The following is a 21,008-nucleotide window of genomic DNA, read 5'->3' on the forward strand; positions in this document are numbered from 1 at the left end:
ACCGCTTATCCATAGTTGGGTCGCAGGGGCAACGGCTCCACCAGAGAGTTCCAGACTTCCCTCTCCAGAGCAACGTTAGTAACTTCCTCCTGGGGGATTCCGAGGTGTTCCAAGGCCAGTGAGTCAATGTAATCCCTCCAGCTGCGCCTTGGTCTGCTCCGGGTTCTCCTCCAAGTAGGACATGCATCAAGGACATCCCTATAGGGAGACGCTTGAGAGGCATCCTAACCAGATGCCAGAACCACCTCCATTCCAGGCGAAGAAGCAGTGACTCTACTCCGAGTCTCTCTCGCGTGACTGAACTATACTCACCCTATCTCTAAGGGAGATGCCAGCCACAAGTTGGAGAAAACAAATTTTGGCCGCTTGTATTCGCAACCTTATTCTTTCATGTTGCAAAACCTAGGAAGGCCCGAAGGTCAACTCACACAAGTCTCACAAAGATGCACAAGCACAAACATTGGCACTAGGGTTTATTATGGGTTACGAAATAATGAAAACTTTGAGCAAAAATGTGGGTTTGAGCAAATATTTTTCCACAAACGATACAAGTAAAGGGAACATAAAATCCACTAGTATAGAGCCCTGAGGGACTCCGGTCAACCGTACAGGGTTTCAGTGGTTAATGTTTGTAATCTATTAATATAATCAATGGGGAGTTATGATCCAGGACCCTTCCAGACAGAGGTACGGCTGTCATTGCAACAGGTGTCCTGGACAGCAGTGTTCATTTTGTCGACTACTTTTTTTCCCACTGACAAAAACTAAATAAAAACTAAGCTATGATGACTAAAAACTAGATGAACATGTTGGGGATGGACTAGTGGAGAGAAGAGATATAGTACTAAAAGACAAGTAGTTTTATGCTCGGACAATTCAAGCTCTGATCTTACAAGCTTGTAGATCGTAGATAATAGATAGATAAATAATGCCTGATTTTAATCAGGCATTATTTACGACATCATCAAGTTAGTCCACAAAATCAACTGTAGATTTAGTTGACGAAAATCTTAGGATATTTAGTCGACTGAAACTAGACTAACACAAAAAACATTTCAGATGACTAAAAGATGACTAACTAATTAAAATGTACTAAAAAGACTGAATAAAACTAAATGAAAAGTTCCTGTCAAAACCAACAATACTGGACAGGACTGTTCACACCCAGGCAGGCAGGAGATGCACAGAGACTTGTCTGACATTTTAGTGACTATTTTGTCACTAAAATGTCAAAAGTTTCAAAACTATGTAATAGTTTCTCTATGTTGTAATGTAGAACATCTCACTAAACAACTTCTAGATGCAATGGTTTTGTTGGTATTCCCGACGACCGCTTTCAGCAGCCCCGGTTAAGCAGTCCAACTTAACCCATTCTGGGCGGGAACCCCTGTTTTAAGCATTATGTTATACTTTAGCTATTGAAAAATAGCAGATTTACAAGCTCACAAGCTTGTAGGTCTGCTAGCTTTGAAAAATCGTGAAAATGTGGCGCAAATCTTTGAATATTCTTTCACAGTGAATATTTTGAACTCAAATATTAGCTTCTGGGGGAGACCCTGAAACAACATATTTTCAGATGGGGGTCCGCGGCCAAATACAGATAGTTCTGGGGGTCCTTGACGTGAAAAAGGTTGAGCACCACTGACACAGAAACATGGGTTTTTCAGAAAACTGTCAGGATCTAGAAGTATCTGTTGAATCTTTTCTCAGGTCTAAATGGTTGAAGTGCAGGCTGTCAGGTTTCACTCAACGTGGAAACTGCTTCCATGTGGCGAATGGCTGGCGCCTGGCTATAAGAACGATTGGCTGGCGCCTGGATATAAGAACGGTTGGCTGGCACCTGGCTATAAGAACCGTTGGCTGGCGCCTGGATATAAGAACGGTTGGCTGGCACCTGGCTATAAGAACCATTGGCTGGCGCCTGGCTATAAGAACCATTGGCTGGCGCCTGGCTATAAGAACCATTGGCTGGCGCCTGGCTATAAGAACCATTGGCTGGCGCCTGGCTATAAGAACGGTTGGCTGGCGCCTGGCTATAAGAACGGTTGGCTGGCACCTGGCTATAAGAACCATTGGCTGGCGCCTGGATATAAGAACGGTTGGCTGGCACCTGGCTATAAGAACCATTGGCTGGCGCCTGGCTATAAGAACCATTGGCTGGCGCCTGGCTATAAGAACCATTGGCTGGCGCCTGGCTATAAGAACCATTGGCTGGCGCCTGGCTATAAGAACCATTGGCTGGCGCCTGGCTATAAGAACCATTGGCTGGCGCCTGGCTATAAGAACCATTGGCTGGCGCCTGGCTATAAGAACCATTGGCTGGCGCCTGGCTATAAGAACCATTGGCTGGCGCCTGGCTATAAGAACCATTGGCTGGCGCCTGGCTATAAGAACCATTGGCTGGCGCCTGGCTATAAGAACGATTGTACTTTGCATAAACTTCAGCAGAACTGAAGAATTGTCACGCCTCTAAAGTCCCCCCCCCCCCCCCCCCCCCACACACCCCCTTCCGACCCCCTGCTGCGCTCCCAATCCCAAAATCCTTTGCACGGCCATAACCACATGTCCACAGAAAATTAATGGTGGCAAGCGAAGGGAAAAAAAACTAAATAAAAATAGTGCCCCGGCCCAGGGCATAATTACGTAAACGTATAACGTTACCCTACCCAACCTCATGAAACTATAATAAAACTGCAGTAAAAATCGAGGATTTTTTTCCCCCTCTTTCCCGCAATTAGCTAATGTGTCAAGTGGTGTCATGTCTAAGATGTGGCCTACTGCATGTCAGGAATGGCATCCCACAACCGACTCCATTAGCCAAGAATGTCTCAAGAATGACTCGAGCAACCCGCTGATGCAAATCAAGCCGAAATTACGTTGTAATCAAATCAACGGCATAATGCATAAGAAACGCGTTGCTGACGTGGGTTGTTTGTACAGCCTCTCGTCCGTGCAGCTGCTGCTGTATAAACTCCCAGGACACGAGGGCAAAAAAAAAACACGAATGAACCCATGAAATATTCATTTCAAACGGGTCAACGGCATGCAGTTATCAGCAAGCTGACTGACACCTCTAATGTCCACCACGGTACCCTTTACACACCAACACCTTTTTGTTGTCTTCCTGGTTTTCCCTCTCGTTGTATTAGACGAGAAGTGTCTCAGTAAAACTGGAGGAGGTGGCGTTGGGATGTGTGTGTGTGTGTGTGTGTGTGTGTGTGTGTGTGTGTACTTCCGACTACAAATGAGCGGCACGCAAGCGTATGCAGTCTAATCCGTCACACAACGTAATGAGCGCATGTCCCCGGTGTGCTTTTGTATCTAAGGGTGTATAGCAACATATACCTCTATGTGAACACATGCATTTTTGTATTACTATTCTTACGAGGACATTCACACACACACACACACACTTTACCAATGCCCTTAGGGTGTGCAACACATGCATTTTTGTATTACTATTCTTACGAGGACATTAACACACACACACACACACACACACACACACACACACACACACACACACACACACACACACACACACACACACACACACACACACACACACACACACACTTTCCCAATGCCCTTAGGGTGTGCAACACATGCATTTTTGTATTGCTATTCTTACGAGGACATTAACATTAACACACACACACACACACACACACACACACACACACACACACACACACACACACACACACACACACACACACACACACACACACACACACACACACACACACACACACACACACACACACACACACACACACACACACACACACACACACACACACACACACACACACAGTTTCCCAATGCCCTTAGGGTGTGCAACACATGCATCCGCAGCGTGTGTAAAGACGGCGGCCACAGGGGACGTGGAGAATCGCTCTTTGTTCCCTCCCTCCCCTGACCTCCCACGCAAAAACAATATAAGATAAAGTACAGAAACAACAAACACAAAGGGTGCCTGCGGAGCACGCACCTCCACTAACGGGGAACACATGCACGTGAGCACCGTGCACACCCCCGCCTGCATGAAACATGAAACATATAGTCGCTGTCGAGTGCAGAAACCTCTTCTTATATATCTTATATATATATATAACCTCTTCTTATCTTATATATCTTCATATACATTCTAACTTTTTGTGTTTTTCCGTAAATTCACGCCGCACTTGATCATACTATACGGCAGGGTTCCCCGCAGAGCGCCCCCTTGTGGCCCCTGGAAGAATAAAAAATAAAAAAAATAAAAAAAAGTTTTGTTTTGGGGGGGGGGTGTCCCAGATATAAATGGCATTAAATGGGGGTCAGTAGCCTATGCATGTCAAACTGGGCACCCCCTCAAGGACCACTGGTGGTCCCCGGACCACTGGTTGAGAACAATTTTTAATTAATTAATGAAAAAATAAAAAACCCAATTTTTCGCGCGTGCGGACTCGGCCCCCAGCCTGGTTCCCTAGTCAAAATATGGCCCTTGAGGAAAATTAATTGGGGAACCCTGCTATACGGCGTCACACAAAAGCATCAAAAGTAGCAGATCGCGGTGGCTCAGGGGTAGAGTGACCGGATGGTAACCGCAAGGTTGCCAGTTCGAACCCGGGCTCCCACAGAGTCAGTGTCGAAGTGTCCTTGAGCAAGACTCTGAACCCCTAAATGCTCCTGATGGTGCTGGTTGGTGCCTTGCATGGTTTCCACCGCCATCGGTGTATGAATGTTTGTGTGAATGGGTGAATGTAAATGCACAATCTATGTAAAGCGCCTTGGATAAAAGGCGCTATATAAATGCACCATTTTACCATTTTTATCGCCAAGCTTGTCGATCTGTATACTTTTGGAATTCCATCCTTGAAAGCAACCGCTTTGGTTTGGACATAATATGAGGTTTCCACGCGACAGAGACGGTGTACAGTTGAGTAATTGAATATTCCAGCGGGCCTCACTTGGTTCCTGGCTCCCGGGGGTGAGGGACGTGCAGTGCACCTATGAAAGGGCTCATGTTAATCCATTGATACCTGGAACGCATCCATGTCACGTTAGCGTTAGCCTTTTAAACATTATGTTATAATTTAGCTATTGAAAAATAGCAGATCTACAAGCTCATAGCGCGCCACCGAGTGGCGCGCTATGAACTTGTAGGTCTGCTATTTTTTAAAAATCGTTAAAATGTGCCTCAAATCTTTCAGAAAATTGTCATGATTTAGAAAACTTTTTTTTTTAAATTTCGACGTCAGGCCTGAATGGGTTAATAAGGGATTAGACACACAGAGGCGGGGTCAGGCGACTGACTCTAACGGCTGACTAATTGGGGACAAGTTGCTGCAGAAAGCAGGTTGCCTTTGTACTAGGGCCTGGCCTCTGCCTGCATGCCTCTCTCTCTCTCCCTTGTCTCCTTCACACGACATATTATTTGTATAACTCAGATGTGTTGAAAACCATGCAGAAAATAAGGTTGATGTAACTTGGAGCAAACATGGCCTGTGTAGTTAAAAAAATAAAATGTACTAAAAAATTAAAGGAACTGTGACGGGGGTACATTGTGCATTTGTTTGTTTAACTGTATGTAATGTGGGTTATTTTTTGTTTTGTTTATTTGCTTTGTATGTATATGGACATTATCCTGATGTTTCTTTGAAGATTTTGCTTAGTGTTTGTGCTGCCATGTGGGTGTGGGGGGAAACATATATGTGAATAATTGCTTTGAAAATACTATGTTGTAAAGAGAAATCAATACAAATATGTTAAAAAAATAAATCACACTCGTGTGAAGTGAGGGGGGGCTCTTATCATCATACGTGCATCACATTCCATGCTCAAACGCACAGACAGACACACACACACACACACACAAACCTGTGCATAGGAGCGGCTAGCGCCGCTCACAAATAAAGAGAATCATGTGTCTCTCGGGCTTCTGGGAGACGTGTGATGTCAGTCGTTTATGACATATCTGATGTATGACTCCTCATGGGGTTTAGAACAACAAGTATACAAGGTCAGCGACAGCTCCAGAAAATTGTGACTGGGGGGGGGCTGGCTATTTAGAGCAGGGGCTAATTCATTTTGGTTTAAATATAGAAGTCAGTCAATTGGGTTTGTGGGGAGGGGGGGGGGGCTTAGGGGGGCTAAGCATCCACCAGAGGGGGCTAAAGACCCCCCCACCAGCCATCCTCTGGAGCCGTCCGTCTCTGGCCTGTACAACATAAACGTTTCCTAGATCCTAAAGACACATTTTGTTTGAGCAATATCAATCATGCATTGCCACAGAGAACGTTCTCCTAATTTAGTTAAAAAACCCAATGCACAAAATAATGAATAAAAATGCTTTGGAATCACTCGTGGAAAAGCTGTTACGATACTCAGTATAATACTCAGTGCTGATTTATGAAATTGACTATGTGTAACCTCCGGTTTAGCCTGCAAAAAAATACATCATTCATTCCTGTTGCACTCTATTCCCTTCCTAACAAAAGCTGGAAACCAATAACACCTGCACTGATTTAAGCCATGGCTGACAACAATCATAGGTTAAAAAAAATACATAAGTCAACGAGACAACAATAAGACAGGGCATCCATGAGGGGGGGTTCATTTGACTGGCGGTCGGTGGTGACGCATGGTGGAGTGAGCACAAACACTTCTACCTGACTGGAGACCGTGCATGGCATTAACCCATTTTGGGCGGGAACCCCTTTTGGTGTTTTAAACATTGTTATAATTTAGCTATTGAAAAATAGCAGATCTACAAGCTCATAGCGCGCCACCGAGTGGCGCGCTACGAGCTTGTAGGTCTGCTATTTTTGAAAAATCGTGAATATTTATTTCAGAAAACTGGAGGATTTAGAAGATTTTTTTTAATTTCGAGGTCAGGCCTAAATTTTCTTTCTTCCAGGAAATAAAACGTCTGGGTTTCCGAGGCTAGGCCTAAATGGGCTAAAGACCTGCTGAAAAACAAACTACAATAGAAAACATTCAGGGACACTGAGGCTACAGGAGGATAGTAGCACACTGGCTGCCCATGGTTGACTTTTGACATACTGTATGCACAGTCAGGTTCATTCACTGGAGCTATTAATCTCCGGCAGCATTCGACTGTGTCTTTCTTTCAGCGTATGTCTGCACCAAGGGGCCAGTGAGGCTTTCCAACGTTGAAGCACTGGGCCCTAGTGGTAAGAGGAGGGACTGCAGGCGGACCCGTGGAAGTATGATTGGGAAACCCCGTGCAGCTGGGCTTTAACGTTGAGCGCGTTTGCACTTCCACAAATCGAAAAAAAAGGCGGAAGTAGAAGGCTCTTCCGGGTGCTTCAAAACGCCACTGAGCAACTTCCACTGACATGAATAGCGGGGGGGGAAGGCGGAGCTTCGCGCCAGATCAGTCTCTATCCTTTTATATACTCTATGGTCTGCACGCAGCCATCGTCCCTCCAGTCTATGGGATAAGCATCCGGCTAATAACTATTCGTACCAACAAGTACAACACTCCATGTGGCATGACAGACATTATTCTGCCAGTGCCATCCCAAGTTTGATTAACAATAGCATGCTGTATGTGCATTCATGAATATGATATCATACACCCCACATACCTAAGTTTGGGCCCTATTTTACCGGCTACTACTAGTAGGGCAGGGTTATACAACCTCACAAAAACTATGCCTAAACCTATAGCCTTAAACCTAACCTGTTTAACAAGTTCCTCATCAGTGCCCATCGACTCCCAGGCTCTGCGAAAAAGGTAGTCCTGCAGGTGTCATTTCTAGTTTACAGCCGATGCGGTTGTCATTTTCATGGCCATTGCCCAGTGCCAACGTTGTGCAAGCACCAGATGTACTTGTGTGCAAATGGTGTTGGTCTTAAAATGGACTGTGGTGGGAAATCAGAAAGCTATTGCACCTTAGACGAGCTCTGACCTGGTGGTTAAGTTCAGTGCCGCCCCCCCCCCCGGTGCAGCATTACCCCACTGTTTAAAGAGTGCATTAGACAGTCGATTCAACTATATAGGCTTGCAATCGAAATCCATCAGAATTCAACACATCACTCACATTCGACATGGAGAATGACATTGCTGAAGGTTCAAAAACACGTATTGATCTGGGCCAGATTATCCATTCAGCCTATTGCACTGCCCACTGAGTTGTTGTGCTGCAAAGTAACTAAGTACATTTACTCAAGCATACTTTTACTTCTACTGCACTCCAACTCAGAGGCAAAAATGTAAGCAATATGACACGAGAGGGTGTGCCTTTAATGTCATAAATGGCACCGTTGGCGCGCCTGCGTTGCTGCAGGAACGAGACGATAGGAGAGTTCCATAAGCAGAATCGGTTTTTGGTTGACAGAACCGCTCGTCACGCTTTAATTTGATGGTGGGATTCTGGGGAGCCCCATGGGGCGGTTTCCTCAGCTAAATTGGTTAATATACAGTAGCATCAAAATCTAGTTAACCGCGTTAACCCTATATACACATTGACTATTTGAAAATAGCAGACTTGCCATTTCCCAAAACCTTGGGGTCGAAAAGTGAAATAATTGGAATGTCTCTGAAGCATTTGAACTCAAATCTGGTATGGGGGTCCCTGGCATATTGTTTTCAGATGGTGGTCTGTGACCAAGTACTTGAGAACCACCAGTGGTTTAAATGAAGAGCGTAACTTACTGAGAATGTGATCATTAAGGTGACAGATATCACAGATAAATTGGATGAGGCGTGATTCTCAACTGCATGCTCAACGTCGCCAGCAGTGCGGCCCCTGTGGGTGGTCCACCGCTCGCTTCCACTTGAGGTTTTCGGTGAGCGGAGAGCTTTTCGTCTCTCCCATGTCTCATTTATATCATTGCTCTCACTGATGGCTGTGCAAAAGCAGGTCTGTCTCCTCCGCAGAAAACCATTTGTGCCTCCTCCATCTCTCCAAATCAATTATTTAAATAGGAGCCAGGTGTGCCTGCACCTGGCTTGATTTGAAGAAAATGGGAGACAAACACTCCGATTTGTTATGCCCCATAACACACCCATGACTAATTCAGAGATGAAATGCAATCACTTGCACCGTAATTTGTGCTCAGATTACCCACCACCCGATTAACCTACTGACAAAATTGGAGTTGGAAAACGGCATTTGTGACATGCACTTTTGACCAGACATTTTCGTCAGATGTGTTTGGCCCATAGACCACCATTTTATAATTGTGCCAGGGACCCCAATGAGAGAAGATTTGTGTTATCAAACATTTTCCAAAATTATTTAAAATTCTTCAGATTCTTTCTAAAGATCTTTTCTGGGCTTTTTCTGCCTATATTTGATAGTACACAGTAAGCTGTCAGGGAATGGGGGGGAGGGAGATGGGGAGTGACACGCAGCAAAGGTCGTCGGGATCAGGAGTCGAACCTACAACACGCCGTTGGGCTGGATTAGCAGCCGAAGCGCCCGGACCGCTAGGCCAGCCCGGGCCAATTCTTCAAAATAGCCAATCTACAAGCTCACAGCATGTCGCGATGGGACGTGCTGTTAAGCTTGTGAATTGACCATTAAATATTAGCTGATAAGATATAAAATACGGTTAAAGTTGGTTTAACTGCTCCTCATTTAGCTGCGGAACCCCCCGAAACCTCCTCAAGGACCCCCCCCCTGGGTCCCCTGACTCCAATTTGAGAACCTGCTGCTTTAGACCACGTGCCACCTTGTGCCATAGATCATCTAAATGTGATCTGCAACATTCAACTCATTGTATGAAGACAGTAGAAAGTAATTAAGGTCCTCTACCTTAGCACTACTAGAGGTGCCGAGAACTAAAATGGTGACAAAGGGGGATAGGGCCTTTTCAAGCAGGGCTCCCAGGCTCTGGAACAGCCTGCCATCTGACCTGAGGTCTATTAGCTCCTTGGCTATTTTTAAAACTAAATTAAAGACCCACTTTTATAGGAAAGCCTTTTTAAACCGATAACCAATGTTTGCTTTTAATTCCCTTCATAATGTAATTTTATTGCTGTTTAATTGCTATGTAACACTGTTTGTATATTGTTAAGCACTTTGTGACACTGTCAAAAAAGGTGCTATATAAATAAAGTGTATTAGTATATTATTATTATTATTAGAGCATAGATGTTGAACCAGACACTTATTACACAAAGAAATTCAACTGAAGTTGAATTTGTCCATTTCATAACTAAATAATATGCCACATTTGGTGACCTGCGTTAGTCTCCACTCCAGACGTCTCTGTATAAAGATACCATCAGGAGCATAAGGGCTGCTGCTTGATATCCCTTCGACATTTATCATTTCATGTATCTCGCGTGAGCCGGCTGCTTTTAATTTTACGGGCAATGGATCAGATTAATCTTGACGATTAAAACGACTGTACGAGGTGAGCTACAGTAGGTTCATTATATCAATCTGAAACGCACTGCAAAAATGCTCAGGCATAAAATGTAATATTAAAGATGTCAAATCATGTATTGAGAGTCCACGTTAGTGTTTGATCGGATTATATAGGGACATTTACTTTATGTCCTATGAAAACTCATTACTTTTGTGTTTTGCAATCATTCGGCAAAGCAGCGCATTGTGAATTGTTGCACCACTTTAGTTCCTTTTGCACTCTATGTTTGGATGCTTATTTTTCCATTTTTTTGTCCATACGATATGGTCGGCTGTTGTTAATCCATTTTGGGCGGGAACCCCTTTTGGTGTTAGCATTATGTTATGCTTTAGCTATTGAAAAATAGCAGATCTACAAGCTCAGTGCGCCACCGAGTGGCGCGCTACTAGCTTGTAGGTCTGCTATTTTTTTTTAATCGAAGAACGACTGACATAGAAACATAGCTTTTTCAGAAAACTGTCAGGATGTAGAAGACATTTTTAGAATCTGATCTCAGGTCAGAATGGGTTAAAGCAATGTGACTCAGTGGTATTGTCACTTATGATGACATTATTATTTGACTTTTTTTGGGCATTTTCAGTTTCCTGCCATAGAGTGCAGAACTGCAGGTGCTGTCAAAAATATGAGATTATTTCATCAGCGTGTGCAGTAGGCTACACTAGTATGGAGAGCAAAACAAGATGTAGAGGACTTGTCCTGTCATGCTGGTCCCTTTAGTTTGAGTTACTTTAAAGACAGAGTGCCTTGATCCCCCCCCCCCCCCCCCCCCCCCCCCCCAAAAAAAAAACAAACAAACCCAACCCAACAGCATACCTGGTTTTCACCTTAGCACCTCCCACCTGAACTGAAGCTGTTGCTGTATGATAATGGGGGAGGGGTTAGGAGAGCCAATGATTTTAGTGTGTCACTAAAGAGGTGTATTTCGATTGTGGGCCATTTGACTCAAAGGCTTTCAGCTTTCAGGAAGAAACCAAACACACACACAGGAAAGACATCATTTGATTATTATAACCACACCTAGTAATGTTAAGTCCATAGACACAATACAAAACAGAAAAAAAGACGATGCACAGCTGGTAATCAGTCACACACCACCAGGCCCAGATGCCAGGGCTGCGTCCCCGGGGGCCCAGGATAATGCCCGTGATTTGAACCCGGTTCTCCTGCGTGGGAAGGTACACTAAAGCCAAACAGCTCATCCACTAGCCTATATGAGGGAACCCCCCCACCACACAAACACACACACTTGGCCAGGGGAGATTTGGGGCTTTGAGTCTTCAGGCAGCGGATCAGAGCCACTGCGCTACACAGGCAACATATCAATCACAGTCATATGATATCAGTGTTTTGGATCTCTCAACACAATCCAATAACAAAATGTATTCTTCACAAATCAGCCTACAAACAAAGTAGGCCAACTCAAGCATTGCAAGATGACTTTGCCCGAGGGAACGTCGGTCCATTTGGAAAGGCTTCATTAAAAATGAATGTCTAACTTTGGCCGTGACAGGCCCGGGAGGGAGCATTCGTTTTCCTGAAGTCATTGATCCAAAACGAAACGGGATTGACCGGCGGGAACAAAACACGCCGAGTCATCGGACTCACACATCTTTAGAAAGTGACTTGTCAAAGGAAACTGGAATTCAATGATGTTATTATTCTCGGCTCGAAAAAGCAAGAAAGAAGAGCTTCTGAGCGAGTAGCCTGAGCATTATTTTTATTTTTTATAAATCAAACTTTTCTTCCTCATTTAATCCATTGAGACCTGGAACGCATCCATGTCACGTTAGCATTATCGTTTTAAACATTATGTTATAATTTAGCTATTGAAAAATAGCAGATCTACAAGCTCATAGCGCGCCACCGAGTGGCGCGCTATGAACTTGTAGGTCTGCTATTTTTGAAAAATCGTTAAAATGTGCCTCAAATCTTTCCGAAAATTGTCATGATTTAGAAAACTTTTTTTTTTAAATTTCGACGTCAGGCCTGAATGGGTTAAGTTAAAATAGTGGATATGTTATTTTAGAGAACTATTACATTGTATATGAGAGCATTTAATGTAGCCAACTGAATTTGATTTGATGGAAAATATAGGCCTATGCAGATGGACTGTTCTGCCTTTGTCTGGATCTAATACAGGCGCAGTCCATGGTGCTGAAACACAATGATGTGCTTGCTCCATTGCCATTAGTAATAGGGCATGCCTCCTGGTGGAGACCATTCAAGTTGTAATCAGTTTTGGTCCCATGTGTAAGGTTACCGCCGTTTGTCTCTGGGCTGATGCCGTACCGTCCATGGCATTATTTTTTTCCCGGTGAAAAAGGGAAAACAGTGCGTGGTTCCAACCTGCTTGCAAAAATCAGCATGCCATTACTGTAGTGTAGCTATAAAGGTTTGGGAGTTAATGAAAATTCCAATTTCATTTCAATTTAACATGGCCCGAAAGGAAGAATTTGATTTGAGGCGGAGGAGGATTTTTAGTTTATGTCGAAGTCATTTATGGTTATACTCAACCTGGAAATTCGAGATCCACTTGCCGTTTGATTTCCAATTAAAGTTTAAGCCGTTTCTGTGAATGGAATTCCGTGGGCTAATGCCGGGCCAATTGTGCCAGACAGGCCATTAACAAGTGTATAATAAAATAAGAAAACGAGAGCTTACCCTGTGATGCGTGGCAAGGTGTCAGTGGAGAGAAGCGCCAGCGGCGGTTTGTCCCTCTCTATGAGCCACACCGTGTAGCGGCCATTCTGCCCGGGGTGGAGGAAGACCGCCATGTCCAAGCTACAGGGGCCCTGGCCCCCCCACAGCCAGGGACTCAGCACCCAGGGGCCCCCGACAGACGACCCGTTCACCCACAGGAACTGACCTGATGGAGAGGGAGAGACAAGCGAGGAAGCGTTAGGGTTGATGTCCAAAGCGGTTACTTTTCAGGAAATGGAAAAAATAAATAACCTGTGTACCAATGGATGCAGTGTAGTATGTAGTCACAAGCTCATGTTAATGCATTGTTATTGTAATAAAACCCACGCCACTTTCAGTTTACAACATGTTTCCAAAAAATAGCCAATACAAAAAGCTATTTCCGTTGCATGCTTTTGTGCGCCACCCTTAATTAATTTATGGTGAAAAAAAATAATATATACACATAAAGTTGAAATATGGATTGGATTTACACCATTGGAGTAAGCAACCAATTTAGTAAGCAAGAAGAAAAACATGGTAATACATCAAATATACGTACAGTAGCCTATACACACTATAGAGTGCCATGTCTACATAAAATGCTAGAGTATCCAGGAAACACGATCTGAGGGATGGAGGTCTCAGGTTAGTACGTCAGGTGCAGTAAATGCATCAAACATTCAATAACAGCGGGAGATGAAATGACAAAAGCAAGACAGAGAAAAAAGGCACAGCAGGACAAAACAAGAGTCTTTTCCAACTTTGATATGGTTTTCACTTTGAAAACCATTCAGCTCAACAAGTAATCAGTAATGGATAGGCTATGTGTTGTGCGTGCGTGCGTGCGTGCGTGCGTGCGTGCGTGCGTGCGTGCGTGCGTGCGTGCGTGCGTGCGTGCGTGCGTGCGTGCGTGCGTGCGCGCGCTACAAAAGACTCCAGATCCATTTTCATCGTTATCACCGTTAGTTAATTTAAGTAACGATGAGGGGCAGTAAAAGAAAGCAAGGAGGCAGAGAAAAGATGTCGGAAAAAACAAAACAGCTTTTTCATTTGAAGGAATAAGCAGCTCCCAAGAGGGATTCACTGGCGATGGCGCGACATACAGTACACCGGGCTGGGTTGCCAAGGCCGTACGAGAGGTGTTGCACACTATAGCTACAGATCTAATAAAGCTGTCATGCGAGGATATCACTTTGTGATTGTACTTTGTACGGTAGTGTTCATTGATGCTCCCCGCGGGTGTCACATGGCATCAAAGCACACCGCTGTAAGTGGGTCACACATGTGCCTTTGTGTGTATCACCCTCGTGGGGGTGGGGGGGGGGGGGGGGGGGTTAGAGGGGTGGAGGGGAGCTCATTATTAAGGTTGTCACAATTATCACATACTGTAGTTGCCTAATTAGCAATTATTTGAGGTAATCGCAATTGTTTTGTCATAATCGTGTCCATGTTGGAAAAACAAAAATCACACGCAAAAATATAAATAGCATGTTTTTGAGCGGTGCAGGGCACACCGTCTCCATCATGCAGCTTTGTGTGTCCCTTTGTCTGTCTGTATGTTTATCACCGGTAGTACCAACAGGTGAGAAAGTGACGCTGTTGAGCTGCACACTGTGCACAGGTGCATGATGGGAAGCTGAGTTTTTAGGGTAACACCAGCATTTTTTCAGCACGAGTGTGTGTCTGTACAGGAGTTCAGTACAGTATAACAATTACAGTATAGTTCCACCGCTCACTTCACACAGGTGTGATCCCCCCCCCCCCACACACACACACACACACACACACACACACACCGAGGCTACATTCCCTCCTTTATTGGACTATGGTGATCTGATTTGCATGCATGCCCCATGCCAAATACTTGCACTGGTTAGATACCGTACAGTGAATCACAGGCAGTGCTCTATAAGACTTGTCCCAGACTGCGGATTTCTTACTCTGTGTCTCACACCAATGTACCCGATTGCATGCCAGAGTTTGGTGATCTCCATTGGCCTGGCATAGGATCACTCGCTGGTACTTATTTATTCACCAATGCATCCTCGGTTTGCTTCCCTCCTACCGTTGTGTGGATTTATGTCACACGAAACAAGTGACTACAGTTGTACAGTTGGGTGCCACCGATATTGTCCCTTATCATTTGACCCATTTAGGCCTGACCTCAAAATTTAAAAAAAATCCTTCTAAATCCTCCAGTTTTCTGAAATAAATATTTTCACGATATTTCAAAAATAGCAGACCTACAAGCTCGTAGCGCGCCACTCGGTGGCGCGCTATGAGCTTGTAGATCTGCTATTTTTCAATAGCTAAATTATAACATAATGTTTAAAACACCAAAAGGGGTTCCCGCCCAAACTGGGTTAACTGTCCTTTTGCGCAGATCACGCAAACCTCAGCAAAAAGAAAAGGACAATATCGATGGCCTCCAACTGTACTTGCCTGGTATACTCACTGTCCCTAAAGCTCAAACTGAACTTGGCAAACGAGTTGCCATTTTTTTTTTTAGATTAGATTCAATGTATTGTATACAAATACTTAGACAATGAAATTAAGGTGCTCTGCCCCTGCTGCCCTTGTTTTTTTTAACATTTAATAATGGTAGGCTGATAATTCATAACATTTCTTAAGGGGTTGACTGACAGTCTTTGAGCATACTTTTCATTTGGCTGAGCTGTTATGACAGCTCAGCTTATTATCTTTATTTTACCAGGTAGTCACTTAACCCATTTAAGGCGGGAACCCCTTTTGGTGTTTCATTATGTTATACTTTAGCTATTGAAAAATAGCAGATCTACAAGCTCTCGGTGCCGCGCTACAAGCTTGTAGGTCTGCTATTTTTGAAAAATAAAGTGCAAATCTTTGAATATAATGTTCTTTCAGAGCGAATGTTTTTAACTCAAATCTTTGCTTCTGGGGGAGACCCTGGAACAACATATTTTCAGATGGGGGTCGGCGGCCAAATACAGATAGTTTTGGGAGTACTTGACGTGAAAAAGTTTGAGCACCACTGACATAGAAACATGTTTTTCAGAAAACTGTCAGGATTTAGATCTAAATGGGTTAAGATCTGTTTTTCAGAAAAGTAAGATAAACACGTAGTAACAATCAACACAGGGAAAAAAAAAAAAAATTAAGAATCCGTCTACTTGCCCCAAACAACCCGAGGCGCTTAAGGAAATACATTTGTTTTGTTTATTTGGATAGAAATTCAATGTGGTCTTTCAAGGATAACAGATGCTCCATCATTGCACAAATATGAAAATGACTTTGTTCCCCCAATTATGAATAACACTAGACGCTTTATTATAAGAGTCTGTTGGTGAACCAAATCAAATCTCTTCACTCCATTTTGTGTGTTTATCTCAAGAGCATTATAATCACGCCACTCGACCACATTTAATAAATGGATTAACATTGCTGTCAAGGAGTACACGCCCCGGGGAACACGACGATAGCCCCGCGCTGGCATTTTCAACAGAGTGGAGAAGGGGTTGGCTGAGGACACGACGACCGCTAGGGACCCTCGCCCTAGTTGGTATGTAGCGAACCTCCACCGTGAACCCTACAGCTGCATTTTGGTTCCCGGTCTCCTCAGCTGAGTATTCCACCAGCACCATCAATAGCTAACTGACTGTTTGATGTTTCATTCAGGTTTACATCAGGCCAAGCCCAGAGCAAGGTCACACTTCAGCTGCTGAACAGCCTGATACAGAACATCCCCAACAGATGATATAGCTTAATGTGCAACATTGTTTTCTCACTCCGTAAAACAGTAGCCTGAAAATCCTGGGAACTTTTTCACAAGTTAAAAAAGAAAATAGCAGATCTATTTTTATTTCTACTAAGGCAATAGTAGGAACAAAAATAGATCTGCTATTTTTTATTATTATTATTTTACTATAAATAGGACATTCAATGAGCACTACTTTTGTTACTTTAACCCATTTTGGGCAGGAACTTTGTGTTTTAAACATTGTTATAATGTAGCTATTGAAAAATAGCAGATCTACAAGCTCTTAGCGCGCCACCGAGTGGTGCGCTACGAGCTTGTAGGTCTGCTATTTTTGAAAAATCATGAAAATATTTATTTCAGAAAACTGGAGGATTTAGAAGATTTTTTTGAAATTTCGATGTCAGGCCTAAATGGGTTAAGTACATTTTGATACCAATACTTTAGTACTTTTGCTCAAGTACATTTTAAACTCCGGACGTTTACTTGTAACTTGTAGTATTTTTATATTGCAGTGTTGATACATTTACTGAAGTCAAACATTTGAGTACTTTTTCCACCACTGGTGTAATGTATAATACACTGGATTTAGCAAGGACGCTAATTTCCATCCATAATAGTCCCCAACACAACCTGGAGGCTGACAATAACAGGAAACAATAGCATAATACACTACAAGAAACACAATAATAATGGTCTCAAATGATATGTATATAAACAATAATCTGTTGAGTAGTGCTGTATGTCACCAATATAAAATGTCAACAAACTTACCATAGGCCTATACCTACTAGGCACTGCCAGCTAGCCTCCAAACATGTGCCTTTTCTCATGTGATTGTATACAGAAACGCCTGCATCCTATCAGCCCTGCTAAACCCTTGACAGTAAAAAACACTAATAGACTATGTACCTATGTACTAATTAAAGTTATGTTGAAATGAATGTAGCTAAGCCTCTCCAGTGAGCCAACATGCACAGTAGCAGCAGCAGCACCCTGCTGACTCTGTTTGACCTAAATGGTATACATAATTAGTAGCATTGCTAACACCTGTGAGGGAAGGACATTAGCTACAAGACTCATGTGCTGTGCATTAAAGGGATTCACTCTCAAAAAATGTTTTGGGTCATTTTATCGTCTACTGAGACTTTTTTGAACAGCCTGGCAGTGGTGGAAAGTAACTAGGCGAAGTACACTCAAGTACTGTAGTTAAATCATTTTGAGGTATTTGTAGCCTACTACTGAGTATTTCCAATTTCCAATGCATGACTTCAAAAAGAAAATGTACTTTTAATATGTACTTTAGTAAAGTAGGTGCATTTAAATGCCTATACTTTTGAATACATAAAGGACGACTTCAGCCATTTTCAACCTATCTTCATAATTCCTCACTCCTCACTAATTCTCATTATAATAATGGTACAAAAATGGTAGGCCCATGCCATATTATCATGAGCATTTGTGAGGACCAATTATATGAATATCGGTTGAACATGGCTGAAGTCGTGGCTGAAGTATTTTGAAAAGCAAGTACTTTAACTTGACTGAGCAGCTTTCACTTGTACTTGAGCAATATTTGACCAGGAGTCAAATATTTGATGGGGTTGGTATACCGCAGCGACCTCGTCCCCAGCAGCTCTAACTCCCAACCAGCCCACAACTTTCAGAAGGATGCGGGGTTGAGTATACGTTGTCTGCCTGCACTGCTCATAAAAATGGTAAAAAACACACACATTCATACACCGATGGCAACGGAAACCATGCAAGCCATGACAAGAGAGAGTTTAGGGGACGACGTGCAGCAAAGGGCCTTTTATTTGGTGGGATTCAAACGCAGGCCAGCTGCAGGAAGGACTCCCCGAGGACCAAAAAGAGAGAAGGCAAACGGGTTAATCTGTGTCTGTAATCACACATTCCATTTTCAAGAAAGGTTGCTCAATCCAATTATCCTCTCCTAAGATGTACCCATGATCCCGTGAGGAAGGAAAGTCAAATACTTTTGTGAATCTGGAGGTCTTCCATGCAGCTATAAGCCTCATTTGCTCTCCCCTTCCTCATTTGCAAGCTCCATAAACAGAGATTCCAGACAATTTTGGCAAAGGACTGTAGGAAGGATTCCAAAAGGTTTACACACCATTTTTGAGCGGTGCAGGGCACACCGTCTCCATCATGCAGCTTTGTGTGTCCCTTTGTCTGTCTGTATGTTTAGAGTACCAACACGTGAGAAAGTGGCGCTGTTGAGCTGCACACTGTGCACAGGTGCATGATGGGAAGCTGAGTTTTTAGGGTAACACTAGCCTTTTTTCAGCACGAGTGTGTGTCTGTACAGGAGTTCAGTACAGTATAACAATTACAGTATAGTTCACTTCACACAGGTGTGATCCCGCGCGCGCACACACACACACACACACACACACACACACACACACACACACACACACACACACACACACACACACACACACACACACACACACACACACACACACACACACACACACACACACACACACACACACACACACACACACACACACACACACACACACACACACACACACACACCTAGACTAAGCCTAGGAAGGCGCGGGTCCAAGATAGAAAGAGAGAAGGAGAAAAAAAAAAGAGAAGAAAACAAAACATCAACTCCGTTTCCAGCTCACGCTGAGCTGAAGAAACACCTGCATGGTCACAATTATCGTCACGGTACAGATTTTTGACAGCAAACTACAAAGTCAAGACAAGAAGAATTCCATTAGATGTGCTTCAATGTCTTTTCTTGCCTTTGGATATTGCTGTCTGGTGGATGAATATAGGCCCCTATACTGGCTGTTTTGAAGAGCCGGGATCCACCCTTAAGCCTTCTGTGATATAAGATCCCTCTGTTCTGTGTCCTTAAGTTATTTTATTGCATCACAAGGACAGGCTGAAAAGACTATTCCCGTGGGAATAGCACACCGTATGCATGATGCTCTTTGATATATGTCGGTGCATTGAAGAAACGATCACTCTGTGGTGTATTATGCTACCACCTGCATTTTCATTCACGTTCAAAACAAGGAACGCAGCTCACTGTAGACTGGGTTCATGGTTCTGCCCTACGGTAGCTCAGGGGAGGAGACATCTCTGTCTCATAGGATGTGATGTATAGAACTCTACAACAGTGGCTTGAAAAAGACAAACATAAAAAGTGCTGACCCTCAACATTCAGGAACCTGTGTGCATTATATTAGTCCGTATTTTTGAGGGCCGCTAGCCCGGCTGCAACGTCTGGCTTTCAGACGTACAAAAGCGAACAAAGGGGTCCTTCACTTCACACAAGTGTGATTTTTCAATAGATGTGTTTTTTAATCATGTAGGCCTAGAGCACCGAAGTCTGACGTCAATATCGGTAGAGGGCGCAAATCCACGGGTGTACTTTTTATTTGCATTGTAATCCCCATAGGGGGATTTTAGATCGCCTCATATAATAATGAAAAATAAACATGTCATCGCGGCCATTTCACTCATATGGATATGAAGAATCAACTGACTGAGAGAAAACGCTATCGTTACTGCTACTGAATTAGTTACATTTTCGCTAGAAACAGACTGTATCATATACGAGCGACTGACTGTCGCAAACGATACAGAGACACCTCCCTGACAAATAATGCAGAGACAGCTTGTTTATTTTTGGACCACAATGCTTATATGAAACGATTTTAAGATGAGCCCATGTTATTCTCCATAGAGAACCAGGCAGAACCAGGGGATGAGCGAGTGACGTCAGGACTTTGGCGCTCTATGTGTCAGATTCTCACAAGTTCTCACAAGATATTTTTTATGCACTAGCCCATTTTGACCTGAGATCAGATTCTAAAAATGTCTTCTACATCCTGACAGTTTTCTGAAAAAGCTATGTTTCTATGTCAGTCGTTCTTCAATTTTTCAAAAATAGCTAAAGCATAGCATAATGCTAACACCAAAAGGGGTCAGTGTCAGTGGTCCCCAATCGTTTCTGGCCGTGCACCCCCTGCTACCTCCTGACCTAGCTGACGCACCCCCCCAACGCCAAGTCTCGTATTTAGCTCGTATGTAGTTATTGCAAATAATCACAGAACGTCACTGCACTGAGAGACATGCAGCTGCTCTATACATCTCCTTGCAACGGTGTTTTACCGGATTTCGCAGTTTGTGTTAAATAACACCATAAAACCGC

At 43.6% G+C, this 21,008-nt stretch overlaps 1 protein-coding gene across 1 annotated transcript in view; it reads right to left on the reverse strand.

The window, feature by feature from the left end:
• The window catches only part of alk (ALK receptor tyrosine kinase), a 794,509-nt gene that overhangs the window by 316,655 nt on the left and 456,846 nt on the right, over window positions 1-21,008 (reverse strand). Inside the window, exon 4 of the mRNA XM_079527540.1 lies at window positions 13,054-13,258. Coding sequence (XP_079383666.1) covers window positions 13,054-13,258 — 205 coding nt within the window. The remainder of the gene's footprint in view (window positions 1-13,053; window positions 13,259-21,008) is intronic.

Source organism: Electrona antarctica (genome assembly GCF_951216825.1).
Source record: "Electrona antarctica genome assembly, chromosome: 18".
Lineage (NCBI taxonomy): Eukaryota > Metazoa > Chordata > Actinopteri > Myctophiformes > Myctophidae > Electrona > Electrona antarctica.